Source organism: Mchenga conophoros, linkage group LG13 (genome assembly GCF_057382185.1).
Source record: "Mchenga conophoros isolate Kocher_MC1m ecotype Shallow Benthic linkage group LG13, M_conophoros_male_GT1.1, whole genome shotgun sequence".
Taxonomy (NCBI): Eukaryota; Metazoa; Chordata; class Actinopteri; order Cichliformes; family Cichlidae; genus Mchenga; species Mchenga conophoros.
In genome coordinates, this window is record NC_140538.1 from 25,501,338 (window position 1) to 25,518,759 (window position 17,422).

At 43.8% G+C, this 17,422-nt stretch overlaps 1 protein-coding gene across 2 annotated transcripts; it reads left to right on the plus strand.

The window, feature by feature from the left end:
• Positions 1–230: 230 nt before the first annotated feature.
• On the plus strand, positions 231–17,135 carry mypn (myopalladin). 2 transcript variants are annotated; one of them, XM_085297448.1, is made up of 21 exons: positions 231–456; positions 2,488–3,561; positions 6,727–6,902; positions 6,991–7,042; positions 7,138–7,597; positions 7,707–7,781; positions 7,865–8,006; positions 9,414–9,437; positions 9,818–9,934; positions 10,025–10,790; positions 11,460–12,533; positions 12,624–12,756; positions 13,439–13,516; positions 14,708–14,929; positions 15,014–15,163; positions 15,257–15,336; positions 15,597–15,723; positions 15,804–16,011; positions 16,091–16,256; positions 16,502–16,635; positions 16,737–17,135. In XM_085297448.1, exons 2-21 carry the CDS (start codon positions 2,492–2,494, stop codon positions 16,913–16,915), a joined length of 5,433 nt encoding a protein of 1,810 aa, XP_085153574.1. In that variant the 5' UTR covers positions 231–456; positions 2,488–2,491; the 3' UTR covers positions 16,916–17,135. The 2 variants fall into 2 exon arrangements, with proteins under 2 accessions (XP_085153574.1, XP_085153575.1); XM_085297449.1 differs by lacking the exon at positions 13,439–13,516.
• Positions 17,136–17,422: the final 287 nt, after the last annotated feature.

A 17,422-nucleotide genomic window follows, 5' to 3' on the forward strand; every position in this document is an offset into this window, starting at 1 on the left:
TTTATCTGCTCATCTGCAGGGTTCACACGAGTGTGTCAGTGTGTGTTTGTGTGAGTGAGAAAGGTTCGCCAAGGGGCTTCTAATTCTGCAGTACGGAGGTCTGCGATGAACCACAGGAGGAGGAATCCCTACAGCACAGCTCCCCATGACCAATAAGGAGGGACACCACCCAGCCACATGGGCAAGGCCTCCCCCAAAATAACCTGCCACTATTGCACTGACAAATGTTGCTACTTTTACTGGTGACAGGTTACCGTAGCTGCCCGGCTCCACATTTTCCTGTAAACTTCAAGGTTAATTCTCAGCAAGAAAAGAGGGAAGGCCGAGCAGCTGCCGGTGTCTGAGATTTTCCTGGGTGGCAGGAGCCTGAAGACTGGAATCGGCCCCCTTTCAGCACAGGTGCACTCTGAGGATTTACTAGTCCTTCCACAGGGGCCAGCTGGGTTTATTCTGAAGGTAAAAACACACCGGCCCCTAATTTAATTGTTCATGCATCTCGTTGACGTCTGTTGGCATCAGCCTCAGATGCTGTGTATAGCCTCAGAAACACTGACACTGAGCCTCAGACAAGCTTTAATCTGTTTCTGTTTGGACCATACGTTCCTGTTTAATTCAATGAGCTTAACCTGTGTGGACTGTTGTGTTTAGTCAAGGGGTCTGTTCATGTGTGTCATCTCACTCAGCAGTGCCACACTTATGATAATTATAGTAGTGTTTGTGTAACTTGATTAATGATCAAACTTATGATAGCAAGAGCCCACAGGTGCATTGCTGCTGCTTTTCTTTTCTTTTTTTCTTTTTGTTGATTTCCCTTCAGTAAACTGACCCCTCGCTATTATTAGATATGACTTGGTAGGCTTGGAGCCTGTTTGCAAAGGATAAATGTACACAACAGCTGCAGCTTCAGGTCTGTTGGAAGGGCATCGCTGTCTCTCCTAATTGCACTGATTTGAGTGTCAGTGGCATATGTGTACCCTATCTCATGTCTGCATTCAATAACTTGCTCATGCATGGTGTCAGAAAGCGCTGCAAAATCTAAACCTCATAAAAATGTTGATCTGAGGTGGTCAGGGGGGTAAAAAAGCCTGCCTGTGTCTCTCAGATCTGGTGACAGCACATGAACCTGATACCCTGTCGAGGCTGAATTTAGGCTAAAATAAAAAGCTATTTTTATTACATATCTCTGCTTTTAACCCCGGGCTCTGCATTCATGTTCTGACTGCGTGCCAAATATTTCACAAGGCATTGTTCAAACAAAACTGCAGTAGCGAGAGTTAAAGCTCAGATAATTATCACTGTATAGTTTTTACTGACTCCTTAACACACGACGCAGACAAAAAGCATTGAAACAAGACATCAGCTTCTGAACATAAAGATCTGATAAACCTGTCAGAGACCTAAAGAACCATGAATGATTTCTCAGATTTACTGTTTACTCGCTGGGAATCCAGTTAGTTTCTTGATAAACTGTTAACTCAGTGTCATTAATTAGTGGAAATAGAAAATTCAATAGCTATCACTATCTAACAAAAGTCAAAAGAGAAACAGTTAATTTTCATGTTTTGGCATCTTTTGATTGAGATAGAATAGAATAAAATAAAACTGTAAATCAAGGATATACATGTCATATATACTGTTTATTAAACATGGCCAAAGTTACTGAAATAAGTAATCATCATGAGTCCAAACACTCAAGCTTCCAATTGCTTTAAAAGCATTCAGTTTCAGATAGTGGCCAGAGTGCCTGAGATAACCATAAGAATATACTCCTCTCTGACGTCATACTGAGTCACTTGTAGAAAAACAGAGGGTGATGAGGGGCAGCGAATCAGAAAGTTGGATTAAATAAAGAAGGACGGGAGTGAAAATGCCTTGTTTCAAACAGAAGGTGAATTGAGGCGCTATACCGAGGCGCCTTATAAGATCAATGACATGTGAAAAATCCCAAGCTACTCCATTAGTGTCCAAGAATTAAAATATGGAGGAAATGAGCCACTATAATATATGTTTGTCGCAGATTTTAATCAGGACTGGATTTGTTTGTACATAAGGAGTTATTCTGACAACTGAGTGCTGATTGTCAAGCAGCAACTTTTCTAAATGCTTGAAGTCAGCAAATTGATGTTTTGCATTAGTTTGTCCTCAGGAGTTAGATTTCCATCCACAGCTGTTTAAATATTTTCAATCTCAGATCACACAGGATGCGTAATCACACCACTGACTGCATTAGGATAGAAGCTGATCACGTCAAAATGTATTTGTTTGTGACATTTCACTCTGCTGACATTCACTGATTTACATTCATGTGGATCAGCTACACACAAGTGTGCAGGGTGTCTTGTTTCTTTCACGTTTGTTAATGACTTATTTAAGAGGAGGGGGCAGGAAATTATTCTATAAACCTGCAGAGGATCACATTAAGCCCGAAAGCCTACATGAATGTTTTTACTTTCATACTTTTTAAATTAAATCTTGTGTTTATTTTAGCAACATGCAAGAGAACAGCATTGACCAGCCACCGTCGCTGTCTCAGCTCTTAAGGGAGAGTTACCTGGCAGAAGCCACAGCCCAGCAGCGCCACAGCGAGATGAGCCGCTCAGACGCTTCGTCCTCTCGCATTCAGATCTACGGGTCACTCAAAGGCAAGGCGGAGGACACTATTGGCCACAGTGACCCCCAGTTTCTAGACCTTTCAGCCTTCCTCAGCCAGGAGGAACTGGATAAGAGCGTGAACCTGGCCCGCCAGGCCATCGGACACGAGCCTCGTGAGGAGAGGGCAGAGGTCAAAGCCTCTGTCACGCCATCTACCCCGTCCAGAATCTCCTCACCCTCAGTTTCTTCATCCACACCCAGTTCTGTTCCCATCTCTAACCCCTCTAATGCTCCTTCTGCTTCCCCCTCAACTGTGCCCCTCACTCAGCCGGAAAATTTCACATCTGACAGAAAGATGCACAAAGCATCCACACGGCAGGACAATGTGATCAGGAGCAGCAGGGACTTTGGTGAAGGATTCCAAGACTATAACAGGTCAGCAAGAAATGCCCCTTACGGTGTGGAGACCCAGTCCAAGAAGGAGTTCCTCAATAAGGCAGCTGACTTCATTGAGGAGCTGTCCTCTCTGTTCAAGGCCAACAGCTCCAAACGGATACGCCCGAGAGCCTGCAAAGCCCACAGGAGCAGGATCCCAAACAAGAGCCAGAACGATGGGACAACTTATCCCCTCGTCGCTGACAACCGGGAGCGCGCAGTCATGTCCATGGAGGTGGAGAAGGAGACACCCAGCCCTCCCGTTACACACCAACCAGTTGCCCAGCTGGGTTCTGAGACAGGACATGTGGAGTTTCAGGACTGCTCGATTACTGAGGAGCACCAGTGTGACTCTGTGCTCCAGGAGGCGGAGGAAGAGCCTCAAAGCTTTGCCTTAACAGAAACTCCATATCCAGCAGAGCCTGTGTGTGAACCGCCTCGCTTCATCCAGAAACTGAAAAGCAGGGAGGTTTCTGAGGGCACCAAGGTCCGGTTGGACTGCATTGTTAGAGGACTCCCTCTGCCTGAAGTCCGGTAAGATCATAAGTCATCATTAAGTTATTCTTTGTTTTGCAGGACACAATATCTGTTTCAGACTCTACACATTTTTTTCAAATGCAGTGTTTGTAAAAGCTCAATGTGCTGTTGGTTTTCCTCAACAGAAGCATCCCAGTGGACTTTTAGCAGCACACACAAGGGTCTAATTCAGCTGAAAGATTTTGTTTGAGTAGTGAGTACATAGCATGAGAACACAAGTGATACAATGTTACTTTGTACTTCTTCTTCTTCACTACTGTTCAGCAGCAAATATCAAACTTTCTACTCCACTACATTTATTTTGCAGCATTAGGTTAGTGATTTTGCATTTGGTACATAAAAATATATCTTAAGCTTTTACTGCACAATATAATGATTTTTAAAAATGTAACCATGTTTAAGTATTGCAACAGACATTTATTACAAAGGTAAAAGTTTGGGGGGGGGGGGGGGGTTCTGCGGGCCTAATCCTCTTCAGCTAGCCTTCATTTATATGGAGAAAAGCTACTTTCGGCTGTTCCTTCTCCACAAGGGGTCATCATGGTGAAGGAAATACACTTTAATATGTTATTTTTTAAATATATATATTTTATTTGGTAGATAAAATAATGAATTAATGGTATGCCCATGCTTTTTAAACACTGCACACAGTTATACATATGCATACTAGAGTCCAGCACCTGATAATATTAACATTTCATACATGTATTGGCACCTATGTATGTAACAATGAAATGTCCTGATCAGCATGTATAACTCTGTATTCTTTGCTGATCAAATGCAAAAGATGAAAACGGTCTTTTCTGATGTGATTTATATATTTATTTTAAAAGACATATTTTGGTTACCTGTCGTCAGAGCCCATCTCTAAATTACAAAGTCATTTAGGTTGTAACTCTGGATGAATGGCGCAGAGGTTTATTCGGAGATGCAGACAGAAGTGACATGTGATGACGGCCGACAGCTGATTCTGAACCATACGAGTGAGCGTTTGTGTCGATTTATGTGTCGTCGGGGGAGTAAATGATAACCGCACGAGGCATTCTCCTTTTAAGATGAGCAGTCATACAAATTATAAATCATTAAAAACTACACTGAAAATAAAAAGGCTAGAATTTAAGAACAATTTACACCTTTTACCACATTCAGTTAAAGGCCTCCTGTAACAAAAGTTTAGACATTTTTAAAGAGGCGTCATAATAATAATTGCCACATGGTGTTTTCATGGCTGTTTTGTTTGATCTGTTTTATGTGAATCGTATGTGAGCAGCTTTAACCCGCTGAGGTGTCTGACTATAGGGGGCATGGGCTTGTTAGCCCCGCTGCACATTGTTGAGCCACTACCTTATACTTGTCCAGGGAGAATGTAGCTCTCAGCCATTTTTAGACTGGGCTGGAAATGTGAGCTGCAGTCGTGTCTGATAATGGAACTGAGCTCTTGACAGAAGTGTGAAGACTTTGGTAAGATGATTTACAGTTTCTCCCGAGTGGATAATTTTATATGTTTTGTTGTGTGTGCCCCAGTGTCTCACAGATGTACATTTCTGAAGATCTGAGGTGTGTTTTAACAGTTTCTACTTACAAGTCTACTTTCTGTGTTAACACAGAGCTCATTTAATTAAGTGTGTTTTTGTCTGACGTAGCTGTTACCGTGTCTGAATTAAATGAGTCAAAATGGAGTTGTGAGGCTTATATTTTCCATCTGTTTTCAGTGGTGTGCTCTCTCTGATATGTCAGGTTGTAGCATTGTGTGCATCCTGAGTCTATGTTTAGCTTTGTGCGTATGTGGTTACGTCAGCCAGTCAGAGACCCCGGGGTTCATGAGGGAATCTCCTCTCTCGTTCTGATCTTCAGAGGGAAAATATCCCAGACAGGTGCAGAAAGCAAGGGTCTTTGGCCCACAGACAAGCCACCTCCTCTGCCACTCATGCTTTCAATTTAGACTCTTACTCACTGAGAGTGACAAAGCTCTGCTCAGACAGGACACAGGCAGTACACATTCCAGCCCGTCCTGCATTCGAGAATCAGGAACATCCCTTTAGCGCTGGTTTGTGTTTTCGCCCTCTGGAAATCTTCAGCTACAGCGGCGGGGGACATCAGAGCCTGCATACTGAACAGAAAAAGCGAAGCAGATGATCCATAATCTCAGCGTAATCGCTATGATATGAATTAGGACTATGTGGTGACGCGTTTCCAGAGAGCAACACATCAGCTCCCCATTCCTCTTTGTTTATTGGCTCGATTTTATAAAGCATCAGTGCCTCATCTCCTCAAAATAGATGTACGCTGACACAGAGGCTGCTGCATATGTTGCTGGCCAGCAGGGGAAGAAGTTAGAGGAAGAAGTTATTATAGTTTTACAATGACAAAAAAATAGACTGTTGCCAAGTACAGCTCCTGTCTACTTGTGCTCTAAGAAGGCTGTGCAGTACTAGTTGTGCTGGAAGGGTTTTCTGCCATTTTTTTAAGTTTTACATTTGTTAAAATACATTTTTTTGCTATTAATAACATAACATTTTAAACTGCAGTACTGATGATTGGCTTTAGGACTCAGACCTGCTGTAAGCTCCCTTGCATCTAAACACCTCTCTCATCAAGTCATAAACAAATTTAAAAAAAAAATCATATTTGGTTGCGTTTCATTATTTTAACTCGTTGATGTTAAAGTAAATGATGCTAACTGTTTTGTGCTCCTTGTCATGACAACATCAGCAGTGAATAGAAACAGCGTTTGAAGTGGCACGGCAAGCTGCTGCTTCTTCTCTTACAGGGAAAAGGATTGGGCATGCTCGTCAAAACATTTCCCTCCAGGCCTGCGCAACTCTGCTGAATGCTACCGAGCCAGAAACACAACTAGGGAAGTGGGAAAGAGGCCAGGCTGGTAGAAACAGTGTCAGCAGGTTAATAAAAAAGAAATCAAACTAAACTGCGTTTAAAACAAAAATGAACATGACTATAATGGAAACAGATGTTTTTACTTCTACTAGAAAAAAAATCAAGTTAAAGAAAAATCTGAATAAACAGAGAAACGCACCAAATTTAAAGCTCGCTGGGATTGTCCTGTAATGATTGGCTTTGTTGGCAAAAAAGAAACAAAAGAAAACTGTCACGGAGATGGAAGAAACTCACCGCTGATCAGTTTACCTTGTTTGTCTTCGATAGGTGGTTCTGTGAGGGAAAGGAGCTGGAGAACAGCCCTGACATTCAAATCATCACCAGTGGTGAGCAGCACTCTCTGATTATTGCAGAGGCATTCGAGGAGGATACCGGGCGCTACTCGTGCTTTGCGTCTAACTGCTACGGTACCGACTCCACGTCAGCTGAGATCTACGTAGAAGGTGATCGCTTCTTTCCTCCTTTTTGACACCTTAATATACCGCACTTCAACTTCTTTATTGATACACACCTTCCTGTTCAATGTCACAGGTGCCTCATCTTCCGATTCTGATGTGGAACCGCACTTTGAACATGTAGCCCAGTGAGTTCCTGCCCCGTTGTCGTTATCGTCACCCACCAACAAGAGTTATCAACACTAAACGAAACAAACACTTCTTTCTTTTGTGATTTTTAAAGGCTGCAGAGAAACCAACCAAAGTCATCCCCATCTTTACCGTCATCTGTAAATGAAACCTTCCCTCCAGAGGAGGAGGAGAGCGTGTCATCCCAGACTGCAGCGGCCCCCGAGGAACAACCAGAGGAGCAGCTCTCGCCTCCAGTGGCTGCTCAAACAGCATCTGAACCTCTTCTACCAATCCGGACATCTGCTGCTATACTTCCAGTCTCAGAGTTATCAGAAGAATCTGTGGCATCAGCAGCACATCCTGCTCAGGAGGAAACATCTGTGCTGTCTGTGCAGGTGTTTCCTGTTTCAACAGGTGATTCAGAACTTAGAGAAGCCCAAGGGGCGTCAGCATCTGTCCCAGTCATATCTACTCCACAGCTGCAACACACGGCTTCAACAACAGCTACGTCACAGCCTTTAAACTCTGTAGTGCCTGTCCTGTCACCTCCAGCACAAACACCCCAGGCTGAGGTAGAATACCTCAAAGGTTTTCCTTTCACTACATATTCTTTATTTTAGTTTAAGTTTATATAATTTGATCCATCCCCCCCTTTTTTTTGGACTTTTTTTCCATCTTCAGAGTCCAACTCCCAACCACAGCTCTCCACAAGGATTAAACGGGCAACCCATTATGGCTGCCCCTGTCTTCACGAAGGTAACTTTTCTCTCAGAACGAGGCTGCTCTGTACAATACTGCTTGTTAAGGGATTTAACTTGAAGCTGGTTTTGTTCCATCAGAGCCTACAGGACCTCATTGCATCAGAAGGCCAGCTGGTGGTGCTAGAGTGTCGTGTGAAAGGGGTGCCGTCACCTCGAGTGGACTGGTACAGAGAAGGAAAAATCATGGAGGACTCGCCTGATTTCAGGATCCTGCAGAAAAGTAAGTTCTTTGCAAAAATCTCAAGTTTCTCCATATTTCTTTAGATTTTTCTGGGAAAATGGGAAATAGATACAGTAATTTACTGAAACATGCAAATATATATGGAAACAAACTATGTAAAGAAAAACAGAGGGGTCACTTTTTGTTCTGCTCTGTGTCAAGATGATCCCACAATATTGATTTTGAGGCTCTGGGGAGGCCGATCCATGACTGATTTTTCTAGCCAGGTGTGTTTTTACTACATTGGCAGTGTGTTTAGGATTTTTGTCATGCTGAAAAATGAAGCCCATCAGAGGATTTCCAGAAGATTGCAGGGTGCATCAGGCTCTGTCGGTGCTTTTTAGCATTTGTAGTTTCATCAGTTTTGACAGGCTCTCCAACACCACTGACTGAGATACAGCTGCAAACTATGACAGAGCGTTGGTCGTGTTTTACAGATGGCTGTAGACAATCACTCTTGTACTTCAAGATGTCCTCCACATAATTTGGCAAAGATTTGACTTTCAAATTTGAATCCATCACTCCATAATACCCGTTGTCACAAATTTTCACACCAGTTCTTGTGTAATCTGGCATACCTCAGCCTGTTTCCCTTCCTTGAAAATGGATTCTTGATAATAGATGGATCAAGAGCCAAATGTATTTCTCAGGTCTTATGTCAGGACTTTCTGACTTTCCCATCCCATTCAGGAGCTTTACATAGTTGGGGGTTTTTTTTTCAATTCTTTTATCCTCTACATGTCTAGGTTCCTCAAATTTTCAAGAACGTAATGCATACAATGCCAAGTCATTTCAAGTTTTCGACTTCTAGCTTTTTGGAAATCACTTTGTTGGTTTTAAAATTGATTACTTGCAAAGTTACATGTGGACACAAAACTGGTTCATCCCTCGAGTTAGCTACCTTTTTATGCTTGAATGATTCATAGGTCAGCGTTAAACGACTTTACAAACCTAAAAAACTGTTTTGACTTCTTCTACAAGGACTGAACTGAAAATGAATGAATACGTAGCCAATGTCCAAAGAAAAAATTGAAATACCTTCAGAAAGCCTGGAGAAGTATTGCTTAAGATTACTTACAAGAATATTACAAGAATGTCTGCCTCTTTAGAAACAAAATATAAAGAAATGAGGGGTGAGTCAAGACATTTGCACAGTACTGTATTAAAAAATTGTCCAAGGGTTAATTTCATAAGCTCCAGGTCCTAAATCTTTATATTGCATTAACAGATTTTAAATCTCAGATTGTGTATACGTGTATACATCTCTGCATGTGGAATTCACCATCATGAGTATTTAAATATTTTGGAAATGATTGCTAATAATGAGTCTCCAAAAAATTCATTAACAATAACATGAGCTTCTCCCCCCTGGTTTCATAATGATTTTGATACTTGCTTCTATTTCAGAGCCCAGATCTCCAGCTGATTCAGGTACATATTTCATTCAGTCTGTCAAAAATACAAGTGTTGACTGCACCATAGCAGCTGCCTGCCTGTATACGATGCTGCAGTGTGTACATATTCCTCTGTTGAAGTGTTTATAGTCCTTGGCTCAAGCTCCTGCTCTTCCCCTCTACATAAGCCAGGGCTGCTTTTCCTTGAATCTGGACCATATAAGGTAGCCTCCCATCCTGTGTCAAATCACCGTTGCAGATCACTTCAAACAGCCTTAGCTGCACGTAGATTCTCACTGCTGAAACAAGAGTCATGTATCTTTCTTTTCTGCACTTAAACACTTTGAGAAATCGCTGGGGTGCAGCTATAGAATATCCGACTTGATTGCATGCCACGTTTTTTCTCTTTACCTCTAGAGGAAATATGCACTTTGGTCATTGCTGAGGTCTTTCCTGAAGATTCGGGGGTGTTCACATGTACAGCAAACAACAAGTATGGAACCGTATCTAGCAGTGCTGCACTCAGGGTCAAAGGTAACACCTCTCTTTGGCTTTAAAAGTCAACAGCTTTCACATTTCTATCCTTATTGAAATTTCTGTATGTGTGTTGCTGGTTCTCCTCAGGCAATGGCAGCAACAGCAACCATGTGAGGTCTTCAAGCAGTTTAATAGTGGAGCCAAGTCAAGTTCAAGAACTTTCCCCATCAGCTCCTGCTGTAAAACCTCAACCAGAGGTTGTTATAACCAGCAGCATTAAGCCGCACTCCAGCACCATTCGTCTTGACCCACTCGTCTCTAGCACCTTACGCCTGGACCCCTTAAACACTAGCAGCCTTCGTCTAGACCCTCACAACTCTAGCATGTTGCGTCCCGACCCCCTCCGCACCAGCCTGCTCAATCTGGAGCCCTCCAGCCTGAGCAGCAGCTCCTGCTTGAACTCTCACAGCACCAGCACCCCAAATTTAGATCCTCTCTCACACAAGGACCTTCTAGGATCCAGTGGAGCACATGGTGCCAGAAAAATTTTCTCATATCCGAAATCCTTTACTTCTCCATCTGCAGCTGAGACTTCAGCACAGCAGGAGTTGTCCAGATCTTCAGCGACATCTCCTGACATCAGTTCCAAAGTTAAGGGGACCCCAGCCCATCAGAACGGGAGCCCTGTTGTGGTTCCCTTACCTGATCCTCCACCCAACTCCTGCCTAAAGACAGGCAACCTTACAAACCACAAAGACTCACGAACCAACTCCAGAGCAGGCCGACGTGTGCACTTCAAACTGCCTGAGGATGACGAGGGTGAACAAAGTGACACATCTAGTCCCTTTGATGAAGACATCACTGAGGCATCACTCAGCAAAGGACCACCACCAGTGCTGGCTAAGCCTAAACTGTGAGTAGAGCAAAAAGAAAGCAACAACACGTTGCTGAATTTTGAAAAAGTGCGTTGTTGGCAACAGTACAACATGATGAAAAAAAACATGCGCTCAGATGGAGATTTTGTTCATTATTTACCCAAATTCGGTCAAACTTTGAAGTCTGTGTTGAAGTGTGTTTGATGGGCTGTATTATGAAATGAAGAGGTGGGTGGTTCCTCCTCCACTCGCTCAGATAGCAGCTCTAATCCTTTCAGTTCATAAATGAATGCATTCGGACTTCAAATGTGGACCTTCAGACTTTCTAAGACAAAGGATGGCGTTTTCTATTTGTAAGTTTGCTTCTGTGCATTTATGTTGATCGGTTACTTCTAATAATGCTGTAAATCACATCCTGTTCTATGATTTAGCTTTTCTTTTTCTTCACAGGCTAAAACACAGATAAACATGACAAATAATTTATTGTGAGCCAATTTGCAGTCATTTCATGGTTACAAAAGAGGCAAACATTTTGTTTTCACTGAAAGCTCAGTGTATCTAAAGCTCGGTCTGTGTTGTTTATGGGCTGCTTGTTGGTAGTCCATAAAAGGGCAGAGTATTCTGCTGGATGCTGGATGCACTGAGCCTCTCTCGTCTTCACCATGTATAGTTTTGGTTCTTTGATTTTGTGTCTGTTTGATCAACAGGGACCCAGCTCAGCTCCAGATCCTGCACAACCAGGTCCTCATGGAGCAGCAGCAGGAGACTGAACCAGAAACGCAAACCCCCATCCAGCCTCAGTCTCACCCACCGTACCAGACCCAAATCCAGCCCGGAGTCCAGACCTCCCCTGAAGCTCCACTGTGGTCTCCAAGAATACCGCATGTGCCACCTTTACATACTACATCAGCCCTTCAGCAAACCCCCCACTCCGCACCTCCAGTGACCACCACCCCACATGCGCCAGGATCAACGTCTGCTGCAGCACTCAACACCACCTTTTCACCTTTTCTTAACACTTCCCAAGCTTCCCTTTTGAGCTCTCCTCCTTCACTTCCACAGCATATGAAATCCTCACTGGTGACCTCCCCTCCACCTGCCCCACAGCTAAACTCCGCCCCTTCTCTCAGTACAGCACCTGTAACCCAGATGAACACCATCCATGCCTCCCATATTAACCTGTCCCCTGCATCTTTTGCCAAAACTGCACCCACAGCCCAGTTTTGCTCTCCGCCTGCACCAAAGCTCAACACGGTTTCTACAGATTCGACCCCGGCCTTGCAGCAGATCACGTCCCCGGCTCCTCTTCTAAGAAGCACCCACGCCTCCCTCATGAATCTCACACCTACCTCACACTCCTTCAACTACATCCGACCTAAAGAGTTTGTAACCGCTCAGACCCTCTCACCGGTCAGGAGTCCTTCCCCAACAGAGTCACCAGTACCACTATTACACGAGCTGGCTGCTGAGCTCAACTCCTCCACGGCTAGCTCCCCTACTCTCCTCCCACCCCTCTCCCCACCACCCAGGATTTTCCCCACAAGGGTGCTCAAGTCTCCCACCAGCCCATCGTCTCTCGTATCCTCGCCTACACCGGGGTCAGTGCATAGCTTGTTCGTCCTAAGAGCCCAGTCACCCCCTCAGGCTTCTTCTCCCACCTCAAGCAGCTCCACCCCGAGTCCCATCCAAAACCCCGTCGCCTTCCTCAGCTCCGTCCTGCCATCCCTGACCCCGAGCCAGCCCACCAACTCAATGGGCCTGCCCAAGGGAGCTCCGTTAGGGTATGCCGTGTCTGACAAACGACTGCTAATGCAAATGTGACTGTCACACGTTCTGCCATGTGTTCTGTTTTTTGCCCTCTGTTTACTCAGGCTTCAAAAGAAGACACTGAAGATCCGCCCTCCGTCAGCTGAAGCCATCCGCGAGAGCAGAGAAATTATCCTCCTCGACATCGAGAAGAAGCTTCGAGTTAAAGACGACACTCCGCATTTTGTACATCAGCAGGTACTAGGTGGTCTCTGTGGCTTGCCTGCCTATTTTGTACTGATGAAGTGGTGAAGAAAATAGAACGGCGCATCAGCAAAAAGATTTTTCTTAGCCCAACAGGTGAATCCGGTGGTTTCTCTCGCCTCCACTGGATCACCCGCTCATCGGTTTAAAATATTAGTATGTGATCAATAATTGCAATAGAGTTTTTAATACTTTTAAAGATCATATTTTATCGAGTATTAACCAGTGACTGTGCTGCATTCTCACATCTTGTTGATGGAGACATTTATACGAAACCTCATTTCCAAAAAAACAACAATTGTGATGCAGCGTAAAATGCAAATGTAGCTAATCCGCTGATCATTAAACCCTTTATTTAAGACGACACATCAAATGTTTAAACTTTCAAATACTGTTATACATCGTCCCTTTTTAAATGAAATAAAGGGTTTACATGATTTTTGAAGGATTACATTGTGTTTTTATTGCACAGCATTCCAGTGTTTTTGGAAATGATGAATACAGAGCAGTGCCTCCCCCAGTCATTAACTGTCATTCATTCATCTTCTGGTGTCAGTGTAGCCTAACAACCTCTGCATGCTAATAATAACAGCTTGTGCGTTATTCCATCACTCTGTGTTTGTATGTAGGGTTTGTGTGTCTTTGGTGTTCTTCATCCATCCCTGTCCTTTCATAGAAGCTGAGTAATGAGGGGAAAACAGCGAGCAGGCCCCTTGGACCAAACACTGCCGCTATTGTCATTAACTATGATGAGGTACACGGACCCGACCCAAGCACTGCTTTGCTCGAGGCTGTATGGGTTATACTTCTGTTTCAGACACAACTTAGGATACTGTCATCTACAGGAGTGCACATAAGTGGTCCGCAGATGTCAAAATAAAAGACGCGCTCCAGATAAGAAGTTGCAACGCGCGTTTGCGTACATAAGATTTTCTGAAGGAGGACAGACATTTGTTTAGAACTCTTAAAGATGTCAAAGAAGCAAGCTCCTTCAAGCAATTTTTTTGGTTTTCCTCCACCTCCAAAGAAATGTCAGAAGGAGTCCGAACCACAAAAGAAGCACGTATTCTCGGACAAGTGGTTGCAGGAGGTGAGCTGGCTTCAAACAAATGATGAACGCACAGAGATTTGATGCAGAATATGCCGTGAAAATCCCACTCTAGCGGACAAAAACAGTGCTTTTTATATGTATGCAAACGCGCGTTGCAACTTCTTATCTGGTGCGAATCTTTTATTTTGACAGCGCATGCGCACCTGCGGCCCACTTATGTGCACCCCTGGTCATCTACTTATCTAGTTTCCTTAATATCTCTAATCCAGCATTCACGCTTATATTAACTAATACAGCGCACAACCTGCACGAATGATGGTGATGAGAATAATAATAATAATCCAATTAAAGGGGTTCAAATTCAAAAAAGATTCAAAATATTGTTTTCCTATTTTGGAAAACTATATTTTGCAGCCTTTTCTTCATGAGTAAAAAAATTCCTTCCTCTCAGTGTTTCCTCAGTAACACTTCTACTTTTAAAAACATACATATTACCATGAAATTTCACACACCTCATCTTCCTCTGTTCTCTGTTTTACCCTCAGTTTTTGTGATTAGGTTAGATAAGCCTTTTTATTTAGCTTAGGTGTTGTTGTTTTTTTTGTTTTTTTTAACCTGGTGCTCCCAGATGCTGCTGTGTGGTCTTTCAACAACTGGTTTAAAGTCTGCATCTTTTTTTATTATGAGGTTTGAGTTTTGAGATGCACGTTGTCTCATGTTGCCGATTACTGCAAACCTCTCTTATCTCCCTGAGTTGTGGTTTCTGTGTATCAGGTGTGCATGTTACTGTAGCCATTTATTGTCAGGCCAGTCTGTGTGAGCAAACAGGGGACACGGTCCATGCAGCAGTATGACTGTTGTAACTATATTTATGTCGTGCTTCTCCTCCACTAGGAGTATAAAGTGTCCAGTTTTGAGCAAAGGTTAATGAGCGAGATCGAGTTCCGCCTGGAGAGGACGCCGGTGGAGGAGTCAGACGACGAGGTGCAGCACGATGACGTTCCCACGGGAAAATGCATTGCACCCATATTTGATAAGAAACTAAAGAACTTCAGGGCTATGGAGGGAGTGCCTGTAACTTTCTCATGTAAAGTAGTGGGAATCCCGGCACCAAAGGTGAGAGGTCAACAGCTAGGCTATGCAAAAGCATCTCTGACTTCGACCTCAGATTTTGTCATTCACACCTGTGGCTCTCATCAGGTTTACTGGTTTAAGGATGGCAAGCAGATCCTGAAGAAGAATGTCCATTGCAAGAAGATAAGAGAGGGGGACGGGACCTGTGCTTTACACATAGAATCCACGACCAGTGACGATGATGGAAACTACACCATCATGGTAGCCAATCCACAGGTGAAACTTCTGACTTATATCCTCTTCATGTTATCAGCACCTTGTTCTAGCTGCTCGAGCTGAGCTGTGATGTGATATTTCACTGATCACCAGGGGCGAATCAGCTGCTCAGGTCATTTAATAGTCCAAACGGGACCTCCCCGAAACCGAATGACACCCATTCATGCTCAGAGGTGAGTGTGCAGGGTGAACAGGCAAATATAGACTATCCTCTCTGATAGTAATATTGGTTTGGTAGCGCTTTATAACTGTAGATCGAAGTCATTCTGTTTAGCATTTGAAAGGAACATATAAACCTTTCAGAAATATTCCTATAAAAGTAAACATAGTGTTATTGATATTCTGGGATCTATTCTTAGTGGCCATTTACAAAACCAAGTGGATTCATGTGTGTGTTTCCTATAACATGCTGTGATCGCCTCCACGTTTTCAGGGTGCGAAACCGCATACAGGAAGTTGAAGGTGAACAAAGTCAGGGGCGCTTTTTTCAACCTCACTTCCTCCAGGCTCCAGGGGACATGATGGCTCATGAGGGAAGACTGTGCAGACTAGACTGTAAGGTAGGCAGGAGATCCCCGTGTGCCACTGAAGCCAGGAAGAATATTGCCTCCCCACACTGTAACACGTTTCTGTTCTCCAGGTGAGCGGCCTACCCAACCCTGAGCTCATGTGGCTGGTCAACGGGAGGCCCGTTTATCCAGACCTTTACCACAAGATGCTGGTGAGAGAGAACGGCGTCCATTCCCTGGTCATTGACCCTCTCACTCAGAAAGACGCCGGCACATACACCTGCATCGCAAGCAATAAAGCAGGGCAGAGCTCCTTCAGTCTGGAGCTGCAGGTTGTGGGTAAGGACCAAATACGATTGGGACTTTTGCTTTTTGACAATCCCAATGTGGACATTTCAATTATACATATTCGTTTTAGAAAAGGAAAGGAAGCACCCACCCCAGTTTGTGGAGAAGCTGCAGAACATGGGGATTCCTGAGGGAGCTCCAGTAAGGCTGGAATGTCGCGTTGTGGGTATGCCTCCTCCGGTCATCTTCTGGAAAAAAGACAACGAGACTATTCCCAGAACTAAAGACCGAATCAGGTTAGTAAGAACTCTGACTCCCTCAGACACGGTTTCAGAGCCGTGGCTTGATTAGAAATGAATTTAGAAGCCTGAGCGGTTAAATTTGGCAACTTTAATTCCAATGTTATACCCGCTTTCCTCTTCTCCTCCTCTCTTAATTTCCTGTCTGTATGTCCAATAAAAAGACACAGCCAAAATCCATATAACAAATTTTAAACTCTTTTGAAATTGAATCAAATTTCTCTATCATCTCTCTACCTCAGCATGACCCAGGACGCCACAGGATATGTGTGTCTCCTTATCCAGCCGACAACAAAAGACGATGCAGGCTGGTACACAGTGTCAGCAAAAAACGAGGCTGGAGTCATTTCATGCACCTGCAGACTTGATATATATGGTAAATATTCTGTACAGCTGAGTAGCTATCACTTTTATTAAGAAATCCACGGCATTTTTGGGTACGTCACTCTGTGTAGTAATGCTAGCTACCACCTTTAGCACAGTGGCATCAGAGCATCCCCGCACCCATGAAGAAAACTCCACGAACAGGAAGTCGATACGCGGCTCTGACAGGCCAGGGGCTCGACATCAAGTCAGTGTTCCCCACGTCGGACACCAGCCCCATCCTGTTCGCCAGCTCCCCACCGGAGGCCACACTGGAGAGCGAAGAACTGTGAGAGCTGGCGCAGGGGGAGGGACCCTCCAAACAGATACTGCGACCTCTCTGAGGAGAGCGATTACCTGAGCAGATTTTGTGTGATGCATTTGAAGTGACTGATTCAGATTAGGACGGCAGAGATTTATTGTGTTAAAGATGCAGCACTGATAGTGGGGGTTTGTCACCATTCCTATTTACTCAAGTTATACAACGAGTGTTTCACCTACAGAAAAAAATAACAGATTTGCAAAGTCTTAGCTCATGAGCCATCAGTGGAGTTCAGTTTCATGCGTGAAGTTTTTGAATGAATCTGATTTATTGTCAACATCATACTTGGCTATGATGGCGAGGTTGCTGAAGATCTGTTCTTAATATTTTGTCCTCTACTAAAGAGTGGTCCTGGCACCATGTATTTGTACTGCAAATCACATATATACCTGTATTGGTAGCAATAGTTTCTTTAAGACTTTACATAGAAAGTAGCTTGTATGTTTTTATTTATAGTATATATTAGACGTTTGAATGT

Bases quoted from the DNA above. Each gene is read 5' to 3' on its own strand.
- mypn (XM_085297448.1), top strand. From the start codon at position 2,492: ATGCAAGAGAACAGCATTGACCAGCCACCGTCGCTGTCTCAGCTCTTA. The intron at 7,043-7,137 runs GTGAGTTCCTGC...TGATTTTTAAAG, and splicing joins CACTTTGAACATGTAGCCCA to GCTGCAGAGAAACCAACCAA. The intron at 16,636-16,736 runs GTAAATATTCTG...TACCACCTTTAG, and splicing joins CTGCAGACTTGATATATATG to CACAGTGGCATCAGAGCATC.